The sequence below is a fragment of the Anas platyrhynchos genome, chromosome 8 (genome assembly GCF_047663525.1).
Source record: "Anas platyrhynchos isolate ZD024472 breed Pekin duck chromosome 8, IASCAAS_PekinDuck_T2T, whole genome shotgun sequence".
NCBI classification, from domain to species: Eukaryota; Metazoa; Chordata; class Aves; order Anseriformes; family Anatidae; genus Anas; species Anas platyrhynchos.
Window position 1 is genome coordinate 10,768,826 of NC_092594.1, and position 25,268 is coordinate 10,794,093.

The 25,268-nt window shown below is 34.5% G+C and overlaps 1 protein-coding gene across 1 annotated transcript in view; it reads right to left on the bottom strand.

The window, feature by feature from the left end:
- Nucleotides 1-25,268, bottom strand: part of CDC14A (cell division cycle 14A) — a 58,878-nt gene that overhangs the window by 25,224 nt on the left and 8,386 nt on the right. Inside the window, 5 exon segments of the mRNA XM_027462588.3 lie at nucleotides 32-94; nucleotides 2,383-2,449; nucleotides 12,458-12,537; nucleotides 16,811-16,903; nucleotides 23,114-23,189. Of these exon segments, the coding sequence (XP_027318389.1) occupies nucleotides 32-94; nucleotides 2,383-2,449; nucleotides 12,458-12,537; nucleotides 16,811-16,903; nucleotides 23,114-23,189 (379 nt within the window).

Genomic DNA, 25,268 nt, shown 5'->3' on the forward strand with positions numbered 1-25,268 from the left:
CAGACACGTTAAGCTCATTAAACATACAAACCTCATAGTGTTCATATTCATCCACATCAAATGTCTTAAAGTCAAAAAATCCATGCTGTAAGGCCTAAAAGGCAACAAGGTGTCAGTTCATTCTTAAATATGATTTATAGTCTCATTTTATAATGCTGTTCTTAAAAATTAAAACTAAATCACTAAATGTTTGTGCTTTTGGCTTGCTTTAGTCTCTATGTTAAGACAACATTCAATTTTGCACAGACTAACAACACAGACAACAAAAACTTTAACAATGTCCAAAAACATCAGGTTCATTATTTCCCCTTCAAAGACATTATGATGTGACACAAGTTTGTTGCATATCAGTTAAATCTTAAAACTGAGTCTCCACACACTCCTATGTTTTTTTTTCTTTAAGGCAGATGACAAAAAGTAATTCCCTTTTTGTCATAGTCATTTGATAATTTCTGTGCTGAATATATTTAACGTTCTATATTTTATGACCAAAATGCACAAAAAGTTTATTGCTTTTCTGTGTTTAATATGATGCTCTGATTTTATTAGCATAATACCCAGGCAAAAATCTTACACAGAAGTACTACGTGTAACCTGTATTTTATGATTTGTTGTTAATACTTCTCTCAGTGCACTCCATTGGTAGCATGAAGTTAACAAGACTATGGTAGACAAGATTTATTACATGATTGAAAGAAATTAAGTTTTGTATTTGATCCCTGTACTACTATTTAATAAGTCCATTTTGTACTAAAGATTTGTATATAACAATATTAAAAACAATTTTATGAATAAGCAATCGTTACCATAAATTTCTTCCAAAGAATTGGTGTAATACATTTCTGCAGCATATATTTATACTGAATCTAACACGTTCTGAAAAGTACAGACATTGCACAACGTTCTATGATTAAGGTGTGTTAACAAAAGACCATATATCAATGTTTTAGAAAACAATCGTGTTCACCACTTTTTGTTACAATTATTTTTCTTTCTTTTTAGGCAAAACTAAAATAGTTTATTTAAGTAGACAATGTTGTCATGAAACCTAAGATACTGAGTGGTTTCTTTGAATGGCAAATCTAGAAAAGTGTATTTCATTGAAGCTGGCTAGATGGCTGCACTCCAGAATTTGTAGGCCCCCTGGATTATGTGTATGTAATATATGCAACAAAGTCATGAAATTTACTCAGGTAGACTAAGATTTTACTTTAGATTTAGCCATAGAGTTTCTACTCAAAATGGCTTTATTTCTGCAGGTGAACTGGACAGAGATTCAATAAATTTTACGGGAACAGAAAAGGAAAAAATGGTTTTCAGAGTCCTTTTGACATGTTTGTTGCAGATAAATCATACTGACTGCTTCATAGAGCTTCAGGATCTGTAGAAAGCCACACAAATTAAGAGTCTTACTGTTAACTGACAGCTCCTTTCCCACCCCCACAGAACTAAAAATATTAAGCTTGATCTGTCCTTTTTTGAGTTTTTAAGAAACACTTGTTTTGGCATACTTTTAAGAATTACAAATAGTCTATAAGGTGTCAGTACAGAACCATTTATATAACCTGTTCCTCTCATTAAGATCACTGGGAAATTAGATGAAAAATTTGATCTTTGCTTACAGTATCAAGTATATACTGTAACACCAACTTGACAATTAATATATAAAATAGCATTTTAAAAAGCAGCACTGGAGATTAATTTTCCCCAGGACCATAACCACAAATTTAGCAAATTAAATTATGCTTTTCAAATTATTTTTGATAAATTCATAATTTTTACATCGATTATTAAACGTATTTTGAAACCACAGCACATGCAAGGCAGAGCTTTAACAAGCAAGTTGACAAACTTTTTTAAATGACACACCAAAACACTGGTAAGATACACTAGTTTTCATTCTTTTTAAAGAATTCTGAAAAGAACAGGTGTCAAACACTGAAATGGAGTTAAGTATCCAAAAAGAAAAATACAAAAAACAGCGCTTAGATTAAGCCACAGAATACCAAAAGTACCTTGATTTTGTCAACCTAGGTTTATAAATGATTTGTTAGCAGATCTAGTGCATTACCTGTAACCCCACCCTGAGATGGGGCCTGGGATGTTTGCATTCATAATTCATAATTTATGAATTCTAATTCATAAAGTGAGCTACAGAAAGTTATCAAAGGCTAACCAAGCAGAAATATAACCTTTACCCTTCTTCCCTTGTCACTACTCCAACACAGTTCTCAGTAACTTAGGCTTCATGACAGCACACTACTCATTGACACGCATCTTGCTTTGAAACCGGATTTTCTTCTAATGTATTTTAAGAGTGTTTTACTTCACTTTTTTTAAAAGTCAATTTAAACCTGTTTTGCTAAGGAAAAGCATGGTTACCTTATTTACTCCCTGTAAACAGTCCAAGATCGTGAGATTGTATGTGCAGTTCCCAAATGAAGCATCCCTATAGATTTAACAAATTCATATAAACATTATTTTAGAACTTAGGGAAAGACAGCACAGAATAAAATATATTCAAACTATTCCATCCCCTCCGAGAACTCTGTATTAAAGTTCCAAGATGACATTGCTTTACCAGCTCATTCATGCTAAAGCATACCCTTACCAAGGACGTAGCTCAGTGTAAATACAGTTGATACTGTAAATTATGTTAAGTGCATGTTTTTGTCAGGTACCCACATGGATTAGATACAAAATTGAAAATTATGTGACCTTGATTCTGCCGCTCTGAAAACAACAATTTCTCTTTTAAAGATGACAGAATGGCAAAAAGTGGAACATCTTGAAGAAGTAAGACACCAACATAAAGACAAACACCAACATGAAAAATAACAGCAACGTGTATTGTGGAAAAAAGAAAAAGTACTTTTCAAACTTTGCTTCAGACTGGTCTGCATTTTAACAGTGACTTCTTAATCAGTCATTGAAGAAATCTTTTTTAGTTTTGCTCTAAGCTATCTTACCAAAAATGTTAAGAACTGCAGTTTCTGAGAATAACATAATACTAGGTTTCAGCCAGATACATCTTTAATCCATAATTTATTCAAAATTTCAATTTTTCACTGAATGGTTTTGTTTGTTTGTTTGTTTGTTTTTTGAGAATCTACTTGCTATGTTTAGTATATTTGTAGTACCAATACAGTCCTTCAATCTCAAGTGCTTAAAGAGTAAAATACTCTCACACATTCTTTAAGAGCAAAATTACGGCAGTTTTAAGCAAGCAGTGTTCATAGAAAGCTTAGTTAATTTAGGAAAATTAAAAGCTACAGATTTGGTAGTTTCATATTACAGTTTACTCCAGAAAATCTTACAAGTTATTAGATTACTAAAATAAATACTTATTGCAATGTTTTAGAATGGGAATTTGCAGGTGTGAATACATCTTCAATATTCAAATCTAGCAAAGATTTTTTTTCAAAAAGTAAAGCCATAGAGTATTTTCATTAAATAAACAGATTATACCAAAGCAATTAACCCAGAAGACTTAATATGTTTTTCCACAGGGAAAAGTTGAAGATCTTTTTGTCATAAGCTTTTCAAAAAAGAAAAAGGTCTTCTGAGAAAAAAAAAAATCTTTAGGACCAAATGGGAACACATACATATAACAGAAAAAATCTTTAAAAGCTACAACAGTTTCATGAAAAAGTTGACAGAAACAACAAAACCTAAAACAATGCAAACCACAAAACTAATTATTTAGAGAAATATGAATAGAAAACATGATTGTAACAGCCATCCTGTATTAGGTTACTTTGCTATAACAAAAATATGATTTTGTATCTGTTTGTAACTACTTCAACCAACAGTACATAAAATACTGCAGAAAAAAAGGAACACAATTAATAAGAAGTGGTATGATGGAGAGGGAAGGAGGACCTAGAACTTGACCAAGGCGCACGAGGTGAGCCTATCACAATTTCAGCTATAGAGTTCTCTTAGCTACAGTTCCCACAGACAGCTGTTACTAGAAATTGTGCACACTGAGCTTGCATCTCACACCCTTATCTATCTTTTGTGGTAGACAGTGATGAAACATTAATGAACGTGATAAAAAGCTAATGAACAGCAATAAAACACTAACTACTAAAACGTAATGAAACAAGCAGTAAGTATGAATAGCAGTGCAGCATGGTAATGACAGAACACCTGGAAGCAGTGGCTTACTATCACCTAATGCTTCAAGGGAAAGCATGATGTTTGATGCACTATGGCAAACAGAGAGTGTATTATACCAGACTTTGCCATAGTATCTCCCCCAAGTATCTGCTGGTGAGAAAAAACAAATCATAAAAGTTACTTCTATAATAATTTGGAAAACAAGTAAAATGGAACAAAATCTGAGCTATTTTAGTCCTTAACACCATGACCATTTTTATTTTAGGCCTCCCATTCCTTTTTAAGGGTAAAGCTAGGAGAAAATATGTCTGTATTTCTAGCTTCCACAAGTACAACTCAACTGCCTGTTTAGAATTAAATCTAGATGCACTTTCCCCTTCTGAAACTTCACTGTTCTCCGTTTCGGAATTTTAGGCTAAATTATCAACAGGTATTAAATTTTAGGTATGAAATGAAAAAGATGGATCTGGCAGAAATCATGCATAGTCCATGAGGATTCTGTATGCTGGACCTGTTGATATAGTAGAGACGCATCCCAGGGAATAACAGCGTATCTCCTGATAGTTACGAGATTTATTAACAGTAATACTAAGAATCCCTCTGTGCCAAAACTTCTTTTTTGAAGTATGAAGGGAATTTTAGCACTTTTCACAAATGCTAAAGTTGTTAACAAACACACTTTATACAAATTAACAATATAAAAAGGTCACTGAAGCAATAAAGTGTTTATATTAGTTATTTCCAGGAAAATATTTGACTAGTAATCCAGATGCTCCTTTTCAAGTAGCACCATCTTAAATCATCAACTCTAATGCCTCATTTAAAACAAAAAAATCTAGCTCTCAAAGTCTCTCTTAATCCCAACCCTCCGTGCATCATTCAGCTTAGCTTTGTGTCCGTTCAAGAGTCTGTATCAAATCAGATTCTCGTTATCTAGAAAGCACGAACACTAGAACACATCTTTTATTCCACACATCTATGCATCAACAGTCAAAATTCACAAAGAAAAAGCAATCTGAAATACAGATCAGGAGAGTGCTTGTGGATTCCATGGTCACAGGCAAAATCCAAGTCAGCAATTTTCAAACACACTGCAACCAACAAGATGCAATAGCAAAGAAGGGAAGGAATTTTAAATGTATATTACATACGTAGCTGAACAAAATTAAAAACCAGTTTAGTTTAAACACTATTACTTTGTGACTTTTTTTTTTATATATATTCAACCTTCCTATCAAATAGATAATTTCAAATTAATCTAGAGAATCGTTAATAGTTATGGATTTTTAGACAAAGAATTTTGCAGAATTTAATTAGAGGACAGACATTTAATGGCAATCTGACTGTTAACTTCAGATCTGTAAAGGTCTTGAAATACTCAAAAAGCAAAGACTTTTTCTTGACCTGATATCCCAAGTATTTTAAATAAATTACTCAATTAAAATATCTTTTTGTTTAGAGGGAGTTGTCTAAGGTATTTTCAGTCACTAACTCTGTTTATCCTTCCTTAAAAGCAAAACCAAAAGAAATCTCCACTCTTAACCACCTAGATGACTTCCTCCAGGCTGAGTTTCCATGTTTTTTCCCTAAATGAGAAAAATGAGCCACAAGCCAAATCAAATCATTATGAAGCTTTGTAAATATTTAAAAATTAAATTTTATCTTATCTTCCAAAACCTCTTAAATTAAAGCATTTACTGAAAAAAACTCACAAAATAATTTAAAAAATACAGAACAACTGCCTCAACTTCATCATTCTTTGGATAAACCCTTGTTCCAAACGATTTAGTATACAATTTCTAGACCTTGGATAAAATACTGGATACTGTCAGAACAAGTACTAACCTTTACAAAAATCCCATTAGAAATACAGTTAGCATTTCTCATACCACAGTGACTTAAGAAGCCATTTATATAGCATTGGAGCCACTAGCATGCATTTTCTTGAAGCATCTGTCATTGTCAAAGTTCTAGAGTAATAATTAATAGTAACTTTAGCTGTAAAAAATATAATAGTTTTTGAATGGACCATACTTTGTACCACGCTAAAAAGCAAATGCAAACACTAAAACAGTTACAAGGAAGACTAATGCACAGCAAGAAAATCTACTAGCTTCAAAAAAACATAATAATTCAAATGAAACTAGAATTCCATATGTTCTTCCTACTTAAACTTACTCTTCTCCTTTGTCTACTAGTCTACAGTAAACTATTTCACATGCTTACACTTAAGACTGTAATAATTTTTAAGTTACTGGGACTACTTATGCATATGCAAAAACATTTTGCTTTTTGCTGATGGAAAAAGAGCTATTTGGATTTAGTTTATTTTTTGTTTTTTAACTGTTAAGTCTGTGTTAAATACAGAGAAAAGGAAGACTTGTGCTATTTGACATGAAAAAAAGAGATCGTACACATGCGTCTCCTGCACGGTATTACAGTGTGGGTGCTGTTTGCTGTAGTTGATCACGTGTTTCATTCCAGTATTCTTTCAATCTTTGATGGCCAAACGCATAACCAGCTTCATTTTCAAACAGTGCTTTACCAACTATTACCTGATAACTCTATTTAGTTTCAAATTCAGAAAAAATGTGAATATTTCTGACATACAGATGTAGCATGAAACTGAGCTGGCATTACAGAGCTGCAAATCCCACATCCGATTTCAGTTATCGGAGCTGACCTCAATACTGCATAATGCTTTCTACTTTACCAAACCTCTAAATGCTGTCCATAACAGAATAAATTGTTTCCCTAGCACTTCCAAATAAAGAAATAAAACCTAAACTCTGAAATTCACATCATATCTAGAGATTGAACACAACTAAATTAAAATACATTTGTTTTTTCTTATTGTATTGAAATCAATACAGAGCTGTTTAAGTTGAAAATCCAAAGCAGTTTTATAACAGGAAACTGTTATTAGTGATGGTTTCAAATGGTGTTAGTCCTGTTTTCTTAAGCAGAAGCAAGCAGATACTGTACAAGATCTTCAAGAGACTAGAGTGTCACCAGGTGACAGTGAGTCAGCCAAAAAGAAGGTGGAAGTTTCTCGGATACTGCGGTGCCTTATCTCCTGCTTTGTTTTTGTTATTTCCATTATAAAAATAAAATAATTTCCACAGAACTTGAAAGAGGGGTATGCTGATTTCCTTCCACCCCTGGACAATATTCACTGAAGCTGTCTTCAAATGAAATACCCAGCTGAAGATCTAAGCTGATTAAGGCCTTTTGAGGTCACTGAGCTGGATGAAAGTAGATCAGTTCGCTGGTGATCTTTTCATGTAAACACACGTCAGGACTCTGTGAAGAATCTGATGGTCTTGCAGAGCTTTCTACCTATTGAAAGTTGTCTGTTGTTTTTTTCCCCAAATAGAAGACACTTCAGATATCAAATTAAGAAACTTGTTAAATAATCTAGCTGTAATGCTGAACCTTTGATCACTACACCCCAATAACCTCTTACACTTGAAACTATTCAAACAGAGATACCCTGTACTACAGAAGTTATATAGTATCTAAGTTCCAGGCTTGAAAAAAATTAAATTCAAGACAGTAACTACTGAATACCTGTGAGTAATATCCCAAAGTACTTCCTTCCTAGACCTTAGAATAGGAGGGTAGGCACAAGACATTTGGGTTATATTTTCCATTGTCATTTGATAAAGTAGTTTTAGCCCTTTCTAAAATGTTAACTATATGGAGGAAGGGCAAACTTCCTGATAGCACTAACTTTTTTCATAGCATAGCCTGATGACAACCAGATATGGTGCCTAACATGGCATTAATGCTTCCAGTGACAAAACAGGTTCATTTGTTTGAGCTTCTGTATCATGCTGTATTTTGCACTAGAGATGCCTCAATGTCTTACAACATACAGGTAGAAGAAAATCATCTCAAAAAAACAAACAAACAAACAAACAAACAAGGAAGAAATAAATTATTTGTAAAAAACAGGGAAGACGAAATAAATTATTTCTTCCCTGATCCCATCTGATATAGGTTGACCCACTGCAGGCCCTCATCAGCTCTACTTGCCCTTCTCTCAACCCCCGTAATTCTTAAGCTTCTTATACATCTATTCCAACCTCTCCCTACAAATTCAAATCCCAAGTACCTCCTCTCTAACTTTGACTCCTCATTTCTTACTTGGCTTCCTATCTTATCAGACTTCTTTAGTTCATCTCCTGTCTTCTTTTTCTCACCTCCTGTACAGCTAGATTACACAGTTTTCTTTACCAGCATGATAAACTATACCACACAGGTAACAGAATCTTCTTAGGCTCTAATCCAGTGCCAAGACCTTACATAGTCTAAAGCAGCACCAAAAGAAACTGAAGTGCTTTTCAGCCTGACACCAAATTAAGAAAAAATGCTAAAGAAATCTAGATGCTTATGTCTACTAACATATAAAAGCTTTCTTCCAAAAGCTCAGAATTCCCTATTCCCTCTGGAGAGCAAGGCCCTGGCTCAAGAAGATTGACTCCTTCTATCCTAGAAAATAGCCTAAATGCTGTGTTAAAACAAAAAAAAATAATAGTAAACCAAACTACAGAAAATATACCAGAAGAAAGGAAAACAAAAAAAAATTAGAAAAATCCATAACCTCCCCCAAAAGCTTTACTTTTAACCAACGTGTTTTACGGATAGCAAAAGCAACTGAATGTAAGAAAAGTAAAGTGGAATTAAGACCTATTTTATATACATCAAAAAGCTACATACACATTAACTCTAGAGCTTAAAGAAAAAAAGTTTACTTCTTCAGTAAACAGTTCGCTAACATAGCCATTCCACACATATTTTGAGATTTCTTTTGACTGGTATTAGCTGCAGGAATAACCTCAAGGGAGATCACCTGACTGAATTTCTTTGACTCTAGAATATACTTCTTCATTTGAATGTGGTTAGGATGAAGTAAAATAATGCAGTGAAAAGTCACAACAGTGACAAGTAAGTTCTAAGAAGCTTAAGAGCATCGGTGGAAATTAGAACATTTGCCCTTCCTCCTGTAGAAAAATCAACAGTACAGAATGATTTCAACTTTAATGAGCAATTTAAGTTATGCTACAGATTTCCTCTGAATATGGAACAAGAGGTATTTTGTTCTACCAAGAGTCATGGATTAGGATAATAATGTCCGAATTAGCCATGTTTGCCACAATTAACACAGTTAAAAGGCTTAAGAAAATGTTAGGACATTGGCGTACAGCCTACCTTAGAAGCAAGAACCTGATAGCAAACTACTGCTCAGAGAACCTGTGTATCAGCAGAGTACAGGGTAAATCTAAGTGTATTAGAGTATAGCTAGCAATTTTAAAGATTTCTCTGTTGTACATTCTTGAAATTGTTTGCCTAGGTTTTCACCTAGTAGGGTATACTGATATACCCTCTTCTTTCTGGTTTATGTATAATTAAATTTAGCATTCTTTTACTATAGTGGTTAAAGATATTTTCACATCTAGCTAGATGACTGATGAGAAAAACAGCATTATTTTATGCATACTGGTTTTATTTACCAAAGATCTTTTCACTTGCAGCATATGCCTGCTGCATGTTTTATGTTTTTTGGTGTTAGCTCTGGAGAACATGAAGAGAAAGCTAATTAAGGACAAGATAATAGAATTTAATATCTACATTAGGACAGAGGTACTTTTTTTTTTTCCCTTTAGAAAAGGGAAAAGATTTTACATTTCTTTTACAGTGAGACTATGTCCCAGAAGCCTATCTTCACAAAATTCATGAATTCTCACAAATGGGTTACAACAATCCATACATAACACTCTGGATAGATTTGGAAGACAGATTTGGAAATACGGATAGCATCCATTACTTTAAAGAAGTTTGACACCACCATTTATCTACCAGGAACCTGCAGAAGAGTTAAGCATCAGAAGACTGACAACATTTACTGTTCTCCTCTCCTGAAGCTGGCAAACTGATGAACAGATTACTCTTCTGCAATAATTTTGACAATTCAGACTGCAAACGCTGAGTAGCCTCTTTGCCAGACATTGACTTCTCCAGTGCGTTCAGTTTGTATTCTCTCTTTTTATATACTACAAAGCTATCTTTACAAAATCTTGCTGTTTCTTACTTTTTTTATTTTTATATTTATTTATTTATTTATATTTTATTTATTTATTTATTTATTTTACAAACTCTCATTTCATGATCCCTATTCTATTTTGGAATAGAATCTCATTAATTCAGACTCACAGGATTTGTTCTGAATGCATATTTATTAATTTCAATATTAGTTGTTAACACAATTGTGTTAACTTCATTATTAAAATTAAATAATTATTTAACAAAATTATTCTGTGCCATTTAGTTTGTTATTATGGTTCTCGCCAGCCTCAAAAAAGTCACATTATTTTCACTATTCCCTACCAGCAAAGGAGAAACAGCATTTTAATAACTTATTACTACATGTATCATTCAAAGGGATTGGTTGCAAGACAGAAGTCTGTAGCCTTCAGTTTGAACAAAAAATTCTGAAAAAAAATTCCTCCTCAATTTTCCATTTTACAATTTCAGTACTTGATAACTAAGCTTTTTGCTTTGTCAGTACAAATAATACCTTAATTTTTACTGTAGCAGGGGAAGAAGTGGGGAAGGAACCTAAAGACATAGCAATTTCGTATAATTCTGAACGGTAAAGTTTTTGGAATAGCTAAACAAAATACAGCTATTCTGAGATAACACATTCTACATTACTGAAAAAGTTTTGCATCTCTACTACATACAGTTTGCTTTTTAAGCACGGTTTCAAGAAGCTCAAGATTTTGAAAAAAATTAGGTTGGTTTAATTATTAAAAACTCTTATATGAAAGAAATAGCATTCAGTTTTTCTTAATCTCCTGCCAAAGTTGAACCACTGAGACAACTCTATTAGATAGGAAAGGAAGAGTTGATTTTCTAGACTCCTTTTAAATGCTACAGAGTAATCCCCAGAAGGAAGGGAAATATTGCAGTGAAGATTTTTACTTGTTGCTTTCCCCAAAATAAGGAGACAAAAGAAAAAATTGACACTGTTTCTGTGCTGAGAATAATATAGTTTGCTCCAAATAACTTCTTGGAGTAATATTCTAATAGCTGAACCTTCTGTAAATGGAGGGACTGACGCAACTCAGATTAGGAGAGCATCAGAAAACAACACATGTAAAAGGTGTAGAAAAACTATACACTAACTTAAATCATCATTCCTGTACTTTATATAGAATTCATAGATGTTAAACAAAAAGACACTGACATGTTCATAAGAGGTCATCTTTTTATGCATTTTATTAAGTATTTTTTTTAATTAGCTTAAAAGTCAAATATATCAATAACCTCGCATAGCTACCAATGATCAGATCAATCTATAAACTCTCTGCTGACAAAAGCAATCACTGATAGGATACTGTTCTTTAAAATGTATTCATTGGCTTAAGATTTTATAGTTAAACTGGTGTTGACATATAAATCTATCATCCCTAAATCTATTACCCTGTACAAACCACTAGAGATAAACAGATCTTCCTTTGTTGAGTGCCTGTAGAATCAAATGAAGCATTTGATAAAGACAAGGTAGCTCCACATTTACAAATGCATCAGCTGACAGCGAGCACTACTTGCTAATTGCTGACTCCCCTAGAAAAGTGGATCTTGACCTTCTTGCAGTTGTCCTATGAGATATTGCCTGTATTTGCATAATAGCATGAGGTACTTTTACTTGTAAAGCACAATGACATTTCATGGCTCACACAACAAAAAAAAATTATCTCAAAGTCTTTTAGACAGACATAATAGCTAAATGCCCTCAGATCTCGGCCTCCATACTACCTTGCTATAGGGAATATGGTCAGATAGTTAAAATTAGCTGTTCATTGAAAACAGAAAGGCAAAATAGCTTAATTTGAACTTCTATAGTTACTCTGTAAAGCAGAAAATATAACAGAAAACAAAACAAAAACTTTCATTCACGTAAGTCTAGCTGGTTAGGTATTAAGTAATACAAAAGGTAAGAATGGCTTCCAAATGGTAAATCATGATATATCATAAAGAAAAGTTTTAATTGCTAAACCACGCACATGCTAACAGGTATTTTCTAAACCTGAAAGTTTGCAAGATTGATTTTAGTTTTAAGATGGCCAATATAAATAGTTTCATTATTCCCACACAGCGCAAGTGATTTTACCAGAAGTCATTTCTTTTTCTGTATATCAACCATTTTGAAATAATGTCTGTATCAGACACGAAACCATTTTCTGGGAAGGGAGAGGAATCTGAAATAAAAAGTATGTTTAGCAAATTCCAAAAGCAAAAGTTAGACCCATTTTTCATGTTCACATACCTAAACGGAAGATATGGTGGATTAGTTCCAGACGAAAGTGTCCTGTACACTTCCTCTGGTGTTTTCTTTAAGTATATTACCTAAAGCAGGGGAGAGAAGAGAATGAAGATGGAGGGAAAGAAAAAAAAATAACCACAGCTGATCCTGAAAAGTCATTACCCATTTATATGCTTCCCTCAAACCACTACTCTTCCAAATATTCCATACTCCTTTACAAGCAGCTCATAGGCCATCTGCAGACCAGAGAAGACAAACCTACATAACACAAAAGCTTCAGAAATCAACAAAAAGAATAAATAAACTGGGATTTCTATTGTGTTATCTGTGATGATAAGCAGTCATCTATACGAGGAGTACTCTGCCCAACTTCAGATGATTCAACAGAAGTACTATGGTAGCAGCTGACAAAGGAAACATTTCTCCATCAAAGCTCAGTTGAAACTTTCTATACATGAACATTTTCCGATTCCCAATTGTCAGTATCAAATTACCCATTAGCAAACAAGATGTCCAATTCAGCAAGCTGAACCTGTGACTATGAGAGCAGCCTATAGTTAACACAGCACACTAAACCAAGGCTTATTCTGATATCATTGAAGGCCAGCAGTTCCACTGGTTTAACAGCAGAGTAAGAAACCAGAAACATCACAGTAAGAAATAAGAAGACACCACCTTGTTGCAATTCAAATCCTATTTGTGCAGTACAACTGCTCCTAAAGTAAAACCAGCTTTGAATTTGTGTTATGTGCATTATTTATAGATATCTCAGCCAGTTTGGAGTGACACATTTTGCATGTGCAAATATTTTGTGAACAAAGCAGCACAGCTTTCCTATCCGTTACTATCCAACTCACCTTACAGACAGCACCTACATGGCTACTCCTTCATTCTATGCACATTTTACCGCTGAATACTGAGCACCAATGATTGTTTTCTTAACCAAGACAAAGGTCCTGATCTAAAAGCTTTAGCATTCAACTTCAGACCTTAAGCACATTGGAACAGAAGTAAGTGGTGGTCACTCCCAGAATCTCTGCAAGTTGCTTTATGCCTGTAGTTGTATCAAGGTAACGGAATTCTCAGTACTCTGTAAGATGTCAAAACAGTAGGTAGATTTGCTTGCTTTTCTTACTCAAGCATGGACAAGGGAGACAGAAAAGGGAAAAAAAAAAAAAAAAACTGTTTTGCTTTAGTCTGAAAAACTGTGGTGATGCAGTGAAAAGAAGGTCTGAGTTCATCCTTGTCCGACTATCACAGATTTCACTACTTTGAACTATTAGTGTAACTCTGGGACAAAACCCTCTACGTAAACTAATATACTTTCAAAAGATCAATGCAAAATAACAATAGTTGTTTTGTGTTTTTCCCCCTGTAAAGCCACTTTTAATTCTCTTCAAGAGAGATTTTACAATAGGTTCATCCCCTGTTCCCACCGCGTCACTTCTCTTAACACACATCATACAGAGGCACTGCTACCTGTAAAAAACAGTCTGAAATATTACAAGTTTTCTAGCATTTTTTTTCCCCTTTGATATGTCCATTCTTATGTTCTGAACTTCCTGAATAATCATGCAATTGAAGAAAAAGCTCTTCTCTATTGGGACATATTCCCGCTAGGCACATTATGTGTAGCAATACTGGTCACATGCACACTGCCAAGAAAATGTATAATGTATGTTCCAAAGTGCTTATGAAACAAAAAGGGTATTTTGCAAGTCCACCTTAGCATTCATCCACTGTAATTACAAATACAATTTCATTTCATCTTGTTCACACCCCCAACATACATTTTCAAATTAAAAGCATATGAACAGATCTATTCTGTTGCTGTTAAGTTATCACAAGAATTCTGTGAAGCAAATGTAAAGCAATTTGAGGTGTTGTTTGGAACTGCAAAGAAGCTGTACATGGTGCAATAGCTGAAAAGCCTTTGTACTTGCTGACCTTCCAAGGGAGGGATTACTGACTTGAGCAGTACTGGGATGTGCTTAGATTAATAGAGAATGAACCCATAAAGCTGCAGGCTGGGCTCAGAAATCTAATTTATATTCTTACATTATGAAAAAAAATCCTGCAGGCAAGTGATTGAACATGCTTTAGTAGTTCACTATTACTCAGTCTCACTTGCTTTGATAACACTTAAGACCCAAAAAACTCAACAGCTTTTCCCTTGCACTAGCATTACAGAAGTCTAATAAAAGCTATTGGTACCAAAATACACACAAAGTCATCATGAGAAAGCAATACGACCAGCCCATCTGCTGTCTACAAGGAAAAGGAAAAAGAGCTTAGTGGATCTCTTTTCAGAGCTTGTCAGAGTAAGTATTGCGTTTCACCAAGACTACTCAAAGTCAGACTTTGGTCCACTAATCAAGTTCTGATCTTAGAATTGCAAGATGCCCACTACTTGCCAGCTCTAAGGATACAGACTAGTATTACTCCTATTCTTCTCCCAGAGCAAACTATTAGATACTGGAGAACACAGACAAGTTGGGGCCTTTTTTTCCCCACCCCAACCAGAAGAGAAACCTGATGAATACCTTAACGTTATGCAAAGTGGCATCTGTCCCCCGCTCCACCCCCCAACTCATCCATACATTATTAGACATGAGAATATGCACCCTCCTTCATGATTTTGCAAAGAATGTGCTCTTTAATGACAAGTGGGGAGTTCCTGTAGTCCCTTCTGACTTCACAGAACATTCTGTGTAGTAGTCCCAGCAATTTAGGAGAAATGCTGAAATTCTCTGTAAGATCAGCAAAATCTTCATGTTCTTCTATTCCTGTTTTAAATGTTTGTTGTTGTTGTTTTAACCTTAATCTTAGTTTTATGACAGATGTAGTCCTTGCAGAATTCTTCAGAGCAAGGATATGAATTTAGCAACTGGACATGATTAACTAAATACATTGAAAATCCATTACAAAAATTAAAATTTAGAAAATAAATCATTCTAAGATGCAATTTACAAACAGGTGAGTTGTTGTGAATCAAGTTTTAAGCTCTCTCAGACTCATGACTCTTACTAAAATATTTTAATAGCTATTCAAGTGTTTCAGTTCAACTTGTCTAAGAAGCTGTTTAAGCGAACAGTCTAAGTTGCATAATCATTACTGGAAACCCATTCCTAAAACATGATCCACTATTTTCCACGTTTCATTTTACACTTAATATTTTAGCACCAGGAAAAATAAAGCAAGCTTTCTCAATTAACTTTCACATATTGGTAGAGTTCAAAGCTGTGGAACTTTCTGTCTCAAAAAGCTTATGAAACAAGACACAAACGCAAAAGCCCTTGAATGAAATAATTCATCAAACAGTATGATCAAGTTGTCAAATACAAACTGTTCTTTTCACTGAAGATCATGACTAGATTCCTTCAGGTCAGAAACTTCCCTACCACGTAGCTCACGAGTGTACAGCTAATGCATGTAACTGAATACAGCATCTAGAGGTAAAATGCTCTAATGTTATTTCCCAAATTAATATGCCTGGATTACAGAAGTTAAGCTTCTGTAGTTTAAAAAAAAAACAGACTATTGTAATTATAATCAGATTATTATAATCATAAGTTACTTTTCGGAAAAATATTAATTTTATGAATTTATTGGCATTATTATTGATCACCATAGAAGAATATAATTGAATTTCCATTGGAGGAATACACAAATATAGAGACAATTTTGGGATGAAATGTTTAAGTAATAGATACCTTTGTGCAAACTGTTTTCCAATGTCACACTAAACTGAAATAAATTAGAAAGGGACTATGCTGCATATACATTGTTTAGAGTTAATGGATACTTTTTTGCATTGGTAGCACTGTCTTAGTAAAGAATTACTCTTGGTACAGAGTATCTTCTAATAATAGGAAGATATTTACAATATCTGCTAGTCTGACAGCAGAGTATCATATGCAGATGTAGACCACTTGCATGTGCTAGCAATTAAGAGCTATAAGCAGCTTAACACAGGCTAAGCTAGTGTTACACGTGCCTGCAGTTGTGGCACACGAGTTTACCTTATCGGACACATAAGCTACCTTCTCTCACGTGTGACGAGCCACTGGATACCTACTATAGAGTACGTACACAGTCACATCATGGTACACACACTACGTGCTCCCTCCCCCCCGATATGTTCCAAAGCCACTCCCCGTACTGTAAATGGAGTTAAGTGACAAAGAAAAGGCCTCTCTAGAACTCATCCAGCAGAATTTTCAAAGATTGCTTATAAAAGAACCCAATGACAACCTGTCTACCTCCCCAAGGGAACATCCCTTGGGATGCTATTTTACACAAAAGAGATGTTTCTTAAGGAAGGTTAGAAGTATCCATGCAATAATTAGTACTTACGGCATATGCACCTATTAAAAACGCTGCATTTGCTCGTTTCCTCTGGTCAAAACTGGTATAGTAAACTATCTTCTTTCTTGACAGACTGAAATACTGTAAAAAATAAAAATGGTTTTTAAAAACCACCATACTTACTGAGAGAAGAATACAATTTTAAAACAATTTAAGCAGTCACTTTTAGTAAACTGACAAGTCAAAGAATTCCTATAGAGTCTTTTGAAATTAAAGGAGAAAAAGTTCCTGGTGGCATAAACTATCTTCTTACAGTGCAGATAAGAGTGCAGGGAAGCATTTGCTGTTCCATAGCAAATATATCGGTTTTGCTGTGCTACTTTATTCTATAAAATGCAGTTGAATCAACACATTCAATATAAGATACTATTTTTTTTCCTAAATATCCAAACAATAGCTTATGAATGTTGTTCAAATCATTGAAATTGTCAGACTCTCATGTGTGTTAAATCTCTTTAGCATACTAAACACATGCTACAGAGAAGACAGTCAATTTCTTTTAAAAAAGCAGTTAAACAACCCTCATCCTCTATACTATCTTAAAAATGGGGTTACAGACAACATACTTTGACAGGTTTAATAACGAGAGTTTATAAAAATATTGTGCAAGTGAAAAGCCTAAAAAAAAAAAGTTAGGAACAGACATAACTTGTTAGTCTTGCAATTCTTCTATATTTGGGAAGAAAAGAAGTCTGTCAGCATCCTGCAAACAAAACTCCCATTGAAAACAAGACCAAGAAGGAGCAGAAAAGAATAATCAGGACAATCTGCAGCAAAGCTATTTAAAGCTGAAGAGAGAATTGTCACTTAAAAATGGCAAGCTAGACAGTTTATTGCAATTTTTATTTTTCTTTATTAATTTTATTACATTACTTTATTAATTTTATTATACTTTGAAACCTTGTCACATATGCTTTTCCTGATAGTTTTCTATGGTTCTGTTAAAGTTTGAGGAAGTCATCAACAGATACACCAGATTCTGCTTCTAAATAATTGAAGGGTATTTTTATTTTTAAAAGTTGCACAACATTTTATGAACTGCCTGTGTTCCAGTGTTGCTGTTACCCAACTTCAGTATTTTAAATCCTATTTGACAGTTTACTTTCTTTTCCTTCTTTTGACATTTGGGGGTTGGAGGTAGGGTAACTGCGGCAGGACTATGTTTTATTTATTTAATTAGTGCCACTATATTTCACTTCCATACATTCAACATTGAATATCATCTTACATCTTGTTGCAAATTCTAGGACTGCTTCCACTGCAGAAACAAAACTTTGCACCCAGAAAAACAATAGCTAAAAAAACAATAGCTGATAAACTCAGGAGAAACGTGATATACGCATCACATTGAGCTTTTTACTCCCACCCTTCATGGTGCCTTTAATTAGCAGCTCTAACTCTATGTTCCAAGCTGGTTTTATTACCCACAACTTCCAGAGGTGGATACAGCATGAGAGCTAATGCCAGTGTGTGCATCTAAATAGGACTACAGGTGCTGAGAGGGATAATTGCCATTGATTGGAAGATATCGTATCTTGAGATCAACAGCAACATCTCTCAGAGTATATACAAACATACAGGGTATAAGCAGTTATTTAATTAGTGAAGCTTTCAATTATTATTAAAACTTGTCAAAATTTTAAGATCCCTCCTTTCTTCCCCCTCCTCAATTTTTTAATTTTAGTGTTCTCTAACTGCAGTTCCGCCCATGATATGTGGGTGGGATAAGATTACAGTAGTTATGCAACAGTGACAGAACTTCAATTATAACTTGTTGACTACTACTTTTTTAAAGCAAAGTTCTTCGTAACAGTTTACAGCTCACCTGAAATACCACTTGAAACTGCAAAAAGCACAGGCTGCTAGCTAGCAGTTCTATTTAACAATACCACATTTCATGTTTTATTTTACAGAACAGACTTTTTTTTTTTTTTTACACCATATAGGTATATCAGGTCAGACCAATTCTGAAACACTTAGGTACCAGCACAATCCAGAGCGGTAGCCCACCTTAAATGCTCCCAGAACATTTAAATGAAAGCAGTGTAGCATTTTAACAGCTTCAATTTCAAAAAGCAATTTCATAATCTTTATGAACCATATAGATCATATGGAATATTTAATTATTTTTTTTAGTCCTGACTAAAGCTTTAACACAAAATTGAAAACTGAGGCTACTGAATGGCTTACAGCATAGCAAGCAGAGGAGAATTGCATCAGAATAGAACAAACCACTATTTTTGTTTGCACATGGGTTAAAGAAAATCAAAGTTTACAGCAAATACTTGCTGAAGTGACTTACTGCTTGAAGTGCAGCATGTGTGATTGCTTCTCTTAACGTGAACAAATTCTCAACTCAATTACACTTTCAGTATTCATACTAAGTTACATAAACTAGCTTAGTATTGTTAAACATACTAGCTTAGTATTATTAAACAAACATGCTGGTTTTTCAAACACATTTAGTAGGCTAAGTCTAGTCCTTTGGCTGGGTTCAATAAGTGCTAGGACACTTATTTTATTTTTTTTTTAAGTTTTTTATTTTTAAGAAACAGCTCCAGAGCTCCACCTGAACGTAGAGCTTTTGTTTCTTCAGGTACTGCAGAAGGAACCAAAAATGTTTCAACAACGAATTACTCCATGAGTTGTCTATAGAATAGCTATAGTTAAAAGATGATACAGTAATACAGATGCAAAACACCTTTTACTTTTAAAAGATTAAAATACATTTATTGTGAAGCACTAAAGATATTTTTCTTTACCAACAAGAAAATTTCTGTAGCACTCACACATCACTAGAACATAAAATGAAACAAAATTCATCTTGTTAAGATGCGTCCCAGAGGAATAAACTGAAAGACAGGCTTTTGAAATAAAAGCAGAAGTTACAGAGAAGCGTGGAAGTTTGTGTTGTTTTTTTTTTTTTTTAAGGTGATGAAAAAACTCATTGGTGCATGATAGGACTCCAGAACACATTTTTTCACTTTAAAATTATTTTAGTTTTATAAAAAGATGAATTCTTGCTTCTTGAAAACCTCAAGAGAGATTTACATGCACAGAAATTGACAACAAGCCTAGAAGGTGCTACTGTGGACAATTACTAGATTAATACCTATTTAGAATCACCAGATCACCATGTTACTGTACAGTAATTTAGTTAATGGATATAGTTTAATATACTTGCATTGTTCAGCAAGAAATTACTGCAATGTGTTTAATAAAGCTGGATAAATGTAAGTACTGTTTACATATACACTAAAATGTGTGTGTGTAACGGTGAATGTAATGCTTGCAAACTGGGCATGAAAAAATCACATATTAAAAAATGTCTCTATGACTTGCCTCATAACCTAAGCTGTCCTGAAGGAGACGTTTGTAATTACTACAGTTCCATGTATATGACCAGCAGGTTATTTATACTGAAAACAAAAAACAAAACCCAGAACCCTCTGCAATTTCACAACACAGTTAGTATATGAGAACTGTTAACCCCACAGTTCATAACCCTGCCCAAACCTCCCCTGCCTTTGATCTTCCATAATTCATATCATTTTTGTCAGCAACTTTCCCTCTAATTACCCACTTCTAAATTTATTGTGGTTTTATAAGGTTGTATGTGCATGAAACCCAGTAGTTTTTAAAATAGTTTTATGAAATTGGACATTTAAATTGAAGAAAAAATAAATTTCAGAATTGAATTGTAATTTCTTAGTCAAGCATTTTTCCAAACAGGATTCAATGAACAAGTAGGAAGATCGCATGTCCAAGCATTTTTTCTTGCTGTTGACTCAGCTAGTCAAGATCATCTCCATAGCAATCAGCAAAACATTACAAACAATGTCAGTAAGGTTTTCCTGTAAAGCATAACTTTAGTACTTTACCTCTAACTTTCTCAGCAAAATTGATATTTGAATAAATCCTTCAGTGTTTCTGAACAGAACTATTCACAATTTTTAAAGTGAGTCAGCATAAAGTTATGATAGTTTACTTTAAAATGCTGGTCTGCCATAGAGTACATTTCAAACAGCAATGCCTTTCGCTCCTTACCTGCTTCCTTCTTCTTCCAAAAAGGAGAGGTGGAAGCAGAAAACTGCCTCCTCTGTGGTTAATCCCTCTCCCAAAGAAGAAATAGATACAGCTAAAAGATTTGTGGGGTTTTGTTTTTTAAATGAGATCTTATTACATTTTTCCTGTTTCTACTCATATAAATTTTAAACTTAAGAAAAGCCTTCCAAGTCTTAAATTCCTTTTGTGGTACCAAGGCCACACAAAAATTATAACATGTAGTGCATAATTTTTTGTGCCACACTTCTTTTAAAAACTTTTCATAAGAAAAGTACACACAGCGTATACCCAACCAGGTACATACCAAATCATAGCAGGAGTCACCTGGGCTTAAGCACTGTGATTGCCTCAGGGTCCCGAGAGTGTTGCAATATAGCAACAGCAACTATCCAACAGCAGAGGTTGGATTTCCAGAGGATTATAAACCACAGTGTCTTAACTTCCTATGATCAGCCACTGCTTGTGCTGGTCCCAGAGCATGGTTACCTTTAATGCAAGTGTATGCAAGCAGCAGGTTGCCAAACAGGACTCTTTCCCCCAGTGGTTAGTTCAATAGGCACTTCCCATCCAAAAAAACATCGATCACAGGCTGCCCACGTGTCGCCCTGGTGCCCCATGAGAATTACCATACTTCTGCTGCAACAGTTGCCCACTGCATCAATGCCTTGCCAGCAGGTAAGTCACAGGTCACAAACTTCTGTCTTATACACACACTAGTTCAGGCCTCATGTGGGAGAAGTCCCTGCAGGGAGGCTTGTGAAGGACAGACATGAGAAAGTGAGAGGTAGAAGAGCAGAAAGAGTAGAAACTGAGAAACTCAACTAGCAAAGCTGAGCAATAGTCTTTTGTAGCTAGATCTACAGTACAAATCAGTTGCATGCTTAGCCTTAGGATTAGGTCTTTCAAGTCTACTTACCCACTGCAGATAGTATGTAAGTTAGGACAGAGTCTGGCATGTATTTTAACTATCAGAGAAGCAAAGTTCATATTAGCAGGTACTGGCCTATCTCAGACATAGGGCCAATTAGGCAGGCTGAAATTTATTCATGCAAGAGTTTCTACACTGCTCGGGTGGTATTCCAAGCTTCGGCTGTTTGATTTCAGGTATTACTTACAAGTGGTTGCACTCTCAGGTTACCCTTCTCCCTTCTCTATTATACATTAGAGAGTTTAAGTTAACCTATTTGGAATTCCTCTGTGGTAAGGTAGCAGCAATAAACAGCACCTCTTTTCCAGGTGATCTGCATGAGATTTCTGTTCCATTCTTGCCAATCTGTACTCTTCATCTTGTACTGTGAGTTGTTTTTTTATTTGTTTGTTTTTTCCCCCAAAATATGAAAGTTACATTAAAATAACATTAAGGTTTACTAAGCCAACTCTGCAAATATCAGAGTTACTCATTCAGTTTCAATTTGGCTCCCCTGTATATTTTTTCCAATTACAATATATGACCTTTGATATGATTTTAGACAACTACTTCATAGAGACAGGACAAACACTTTGCAGTCAAAATAAAAGCTGCCATGAAGGAAGATAGCTAAGTTTTCTATTTCAACTGCAGAACAACTCAAAATTGTCTTAAATCTACAATCCTTATTTGGAAGCAGGAGAATAAGAGGGCTTCTACAAAGGAATTGATAGCAGTGACACCTCTACAAAGTGTCACTACAGAAAAAAAATGTTATGTGTAAAAGACCTTTCTGTAACACTTATTACAAGCAACATTTTATTGAACTGAAAGATTTCAAAGTTTTACTTTTTGATTGAGTGAGATTTAAATAGCGTGATTTTGGAGTCTGTTTTATTCTTGTTCAAAGGGGTCAGGGATAGGGAGTTGTTTAATATTTTTTGTGGGGGTTGTTTTTGGGGGCAATAGTTGTTTTGTTTGTTTTTGAGTTATTCATACTAACATACCAACTCATTCGCTGCAAACCCATGAAGTATCCATATAACCAGACTGTTTCTTGTTACTATTTTGTCATGAAACGAAGGTTATGAAAAATGGTGAACCACTCATCAGTAGCTCACCCACTAAGCAACAATCAGGGCATATTCCTTCTTCCATTCTTCAGAGGGAAAAGAATTCAGAACAAAGAAGAGCCTTAAAGCTTAGCTGCAACTATCTAGATAATGAGAACCTAATAATTGCTTTCAAACTGAATAATAGGTTTTAGCTGAGTTTCAAAGCACAAGAATATAGGAACATTGTTTTTAAACGAAGCTTACCTTTAATTTCTTATTTAGTTTACAGCAATATCTGTATAACATTGCCAAATTTAAAGGTCCAAAATCTGCATAGAAACTGGGAGAAAAGAACAAAAATGTGTTATTTATACAAAGTGCTAAGCAAGTTTCAGCATGCATGTTGTTGATAGATAAAACTGGTAAAGAGTAACTTTTGGGGAATACAAAGTAAACAATATACATATGGCACTAGATAAAACCCTATATAGGTTCATTTAAGAGGAAAATAGTAACAATTAATTTGAAAGCATATGTAGCTTCAGTTTAAGGTGCTGCAATAACCACCTTTTCCATTATACGCGCAGACACGCTAACTCTCGCCATATCCAGTCTGGGTTTGGCTAAGACTACAGACAAGGAGAGTAGAGGACTTCAAGACGTGCTCTACTCTCCTTTTAGCCACGCTGCTCTCATTCTAGATATGTCCTCACCTCAATCAGCTATAGAGCCTGTATCATTAGATGCTATGAAGAATAAGCAGAATTTTACAGCTTAGAGGAAATTGTATTTAATAACGTCCAATCTTGGTATCTCTCTGAAATTGAAATCTATTTCCTTTGATTCCATCCTCCATTATTCCAGAGACTACATATTATACACATACCCTTTACAGAGAATGTGTTTCCTTTTTGACACCTAGTCCTCTCATCTCTAAGCTCTCTCAATTTATTATTTAATTAATATTTTTTCATTGTTCTTCTTCTTTTCTTCTAGATTTTCCTCAAACATTCTCATTACCCCTGAAGCAGCAACTGCTGCCTTTTGGATAAGAGATAATAGCAACAGGCCATGCGGGAAAATTATTACAAAATAAAGGTTCCCTGTAGGGATTCACAGTGCTTTTCGTAGCTAACCCTAAGAGCTATACTTCTGAGGCTTAACACTTTATTAACATCCCCCATACATATCCTCTCAAACAAAAAAAGACCAAGCCCAGTGAAAGAGAGACAATTATATTAGCCTGATTGCCATTCAGAAGGAGCAGCCAGCCTGCCACAACAGTGTTATTTCAGTATCATCCACTGTACAGCATCAAATAATAATATAAGTGCTTGTTAAGATTCAGTTCATCCCCTTCGGTACAAAACATTAGGACATAATGCTTAAATACAGAAGCTCATTAGCTGGGTCAAAGACTAAGCTGTCCAACTCAGGACTTTATTTGTAGGTGGCACGGAAGTTAAGTGAAAATTTCAGGGTCAATAAAGCAGTGACTGTCTTTAGATTCCACATCTTTTCTAAGATAAGACTGCCAGATATGGTCAACAGTTACAGGTACTTTTAAAAAATATTCTCCGTTAAGTTTTTAATTGAGATGAAATGAAGCACAACATACAGTTCCTATAACACAGCTCTGATCAGCCTAATGATAAATGAACTGTGTATTCAGTTATAATGCACTGAAAACCTAAAGCCATGCTGCTTTAGGATAATAAATTTTCATTACTAATTATTTGCTATAAGTACAGCAATATGAACTCACATAATCTACTTTTACCTTTCAGCATGATTAAGCTCAAACGGGAACACAGGAAAAACACATGAAAATTAATTTACAAATCAATTTATACACAACAGACAAATTACTTACTGTTTTGATGGAGGCAAGAAAAAGATACATTTATTCAGTCAATCCATGAAGTAACAGGGTATTTTTACAAAACAGACCTATTCAGATTCTCTCATGAGCCAAGCTAGAGTTAACTTAAACTTACTACTTCTCCATCATTTACTACTAAGTACACTGTGCTTTTCTTAATACAGTAAAAAAAAAAAAAAGTAGCAGTATTGAACGCCCTGGTATTATTACCACTATTTAATACTTTTCAGAATCCAGACACAACCAGGAAGAGAGGGTATTTTTGGTGAGTGGTGCACCACTGTTACCCGTACACCAAAAAGAACCACTGTCAGCTCCCAGTTCATTTGCCCAGCACCACCTAGGCAGTATGAACAAGCTGACTTCACTGATACACCGTTGTTGTGGTTGCATGAGGGAAAAAGTTTATTTCCTACACAAATAATTTTAATTTTTTATACTAACTTTGTTAAATTTGAATAAGCTTGAATGTCTATAATGGAGCTAAGTGACACAAGTGTTTCACAATTCTTGAAATCAAACAGTCCTGAAAGATAA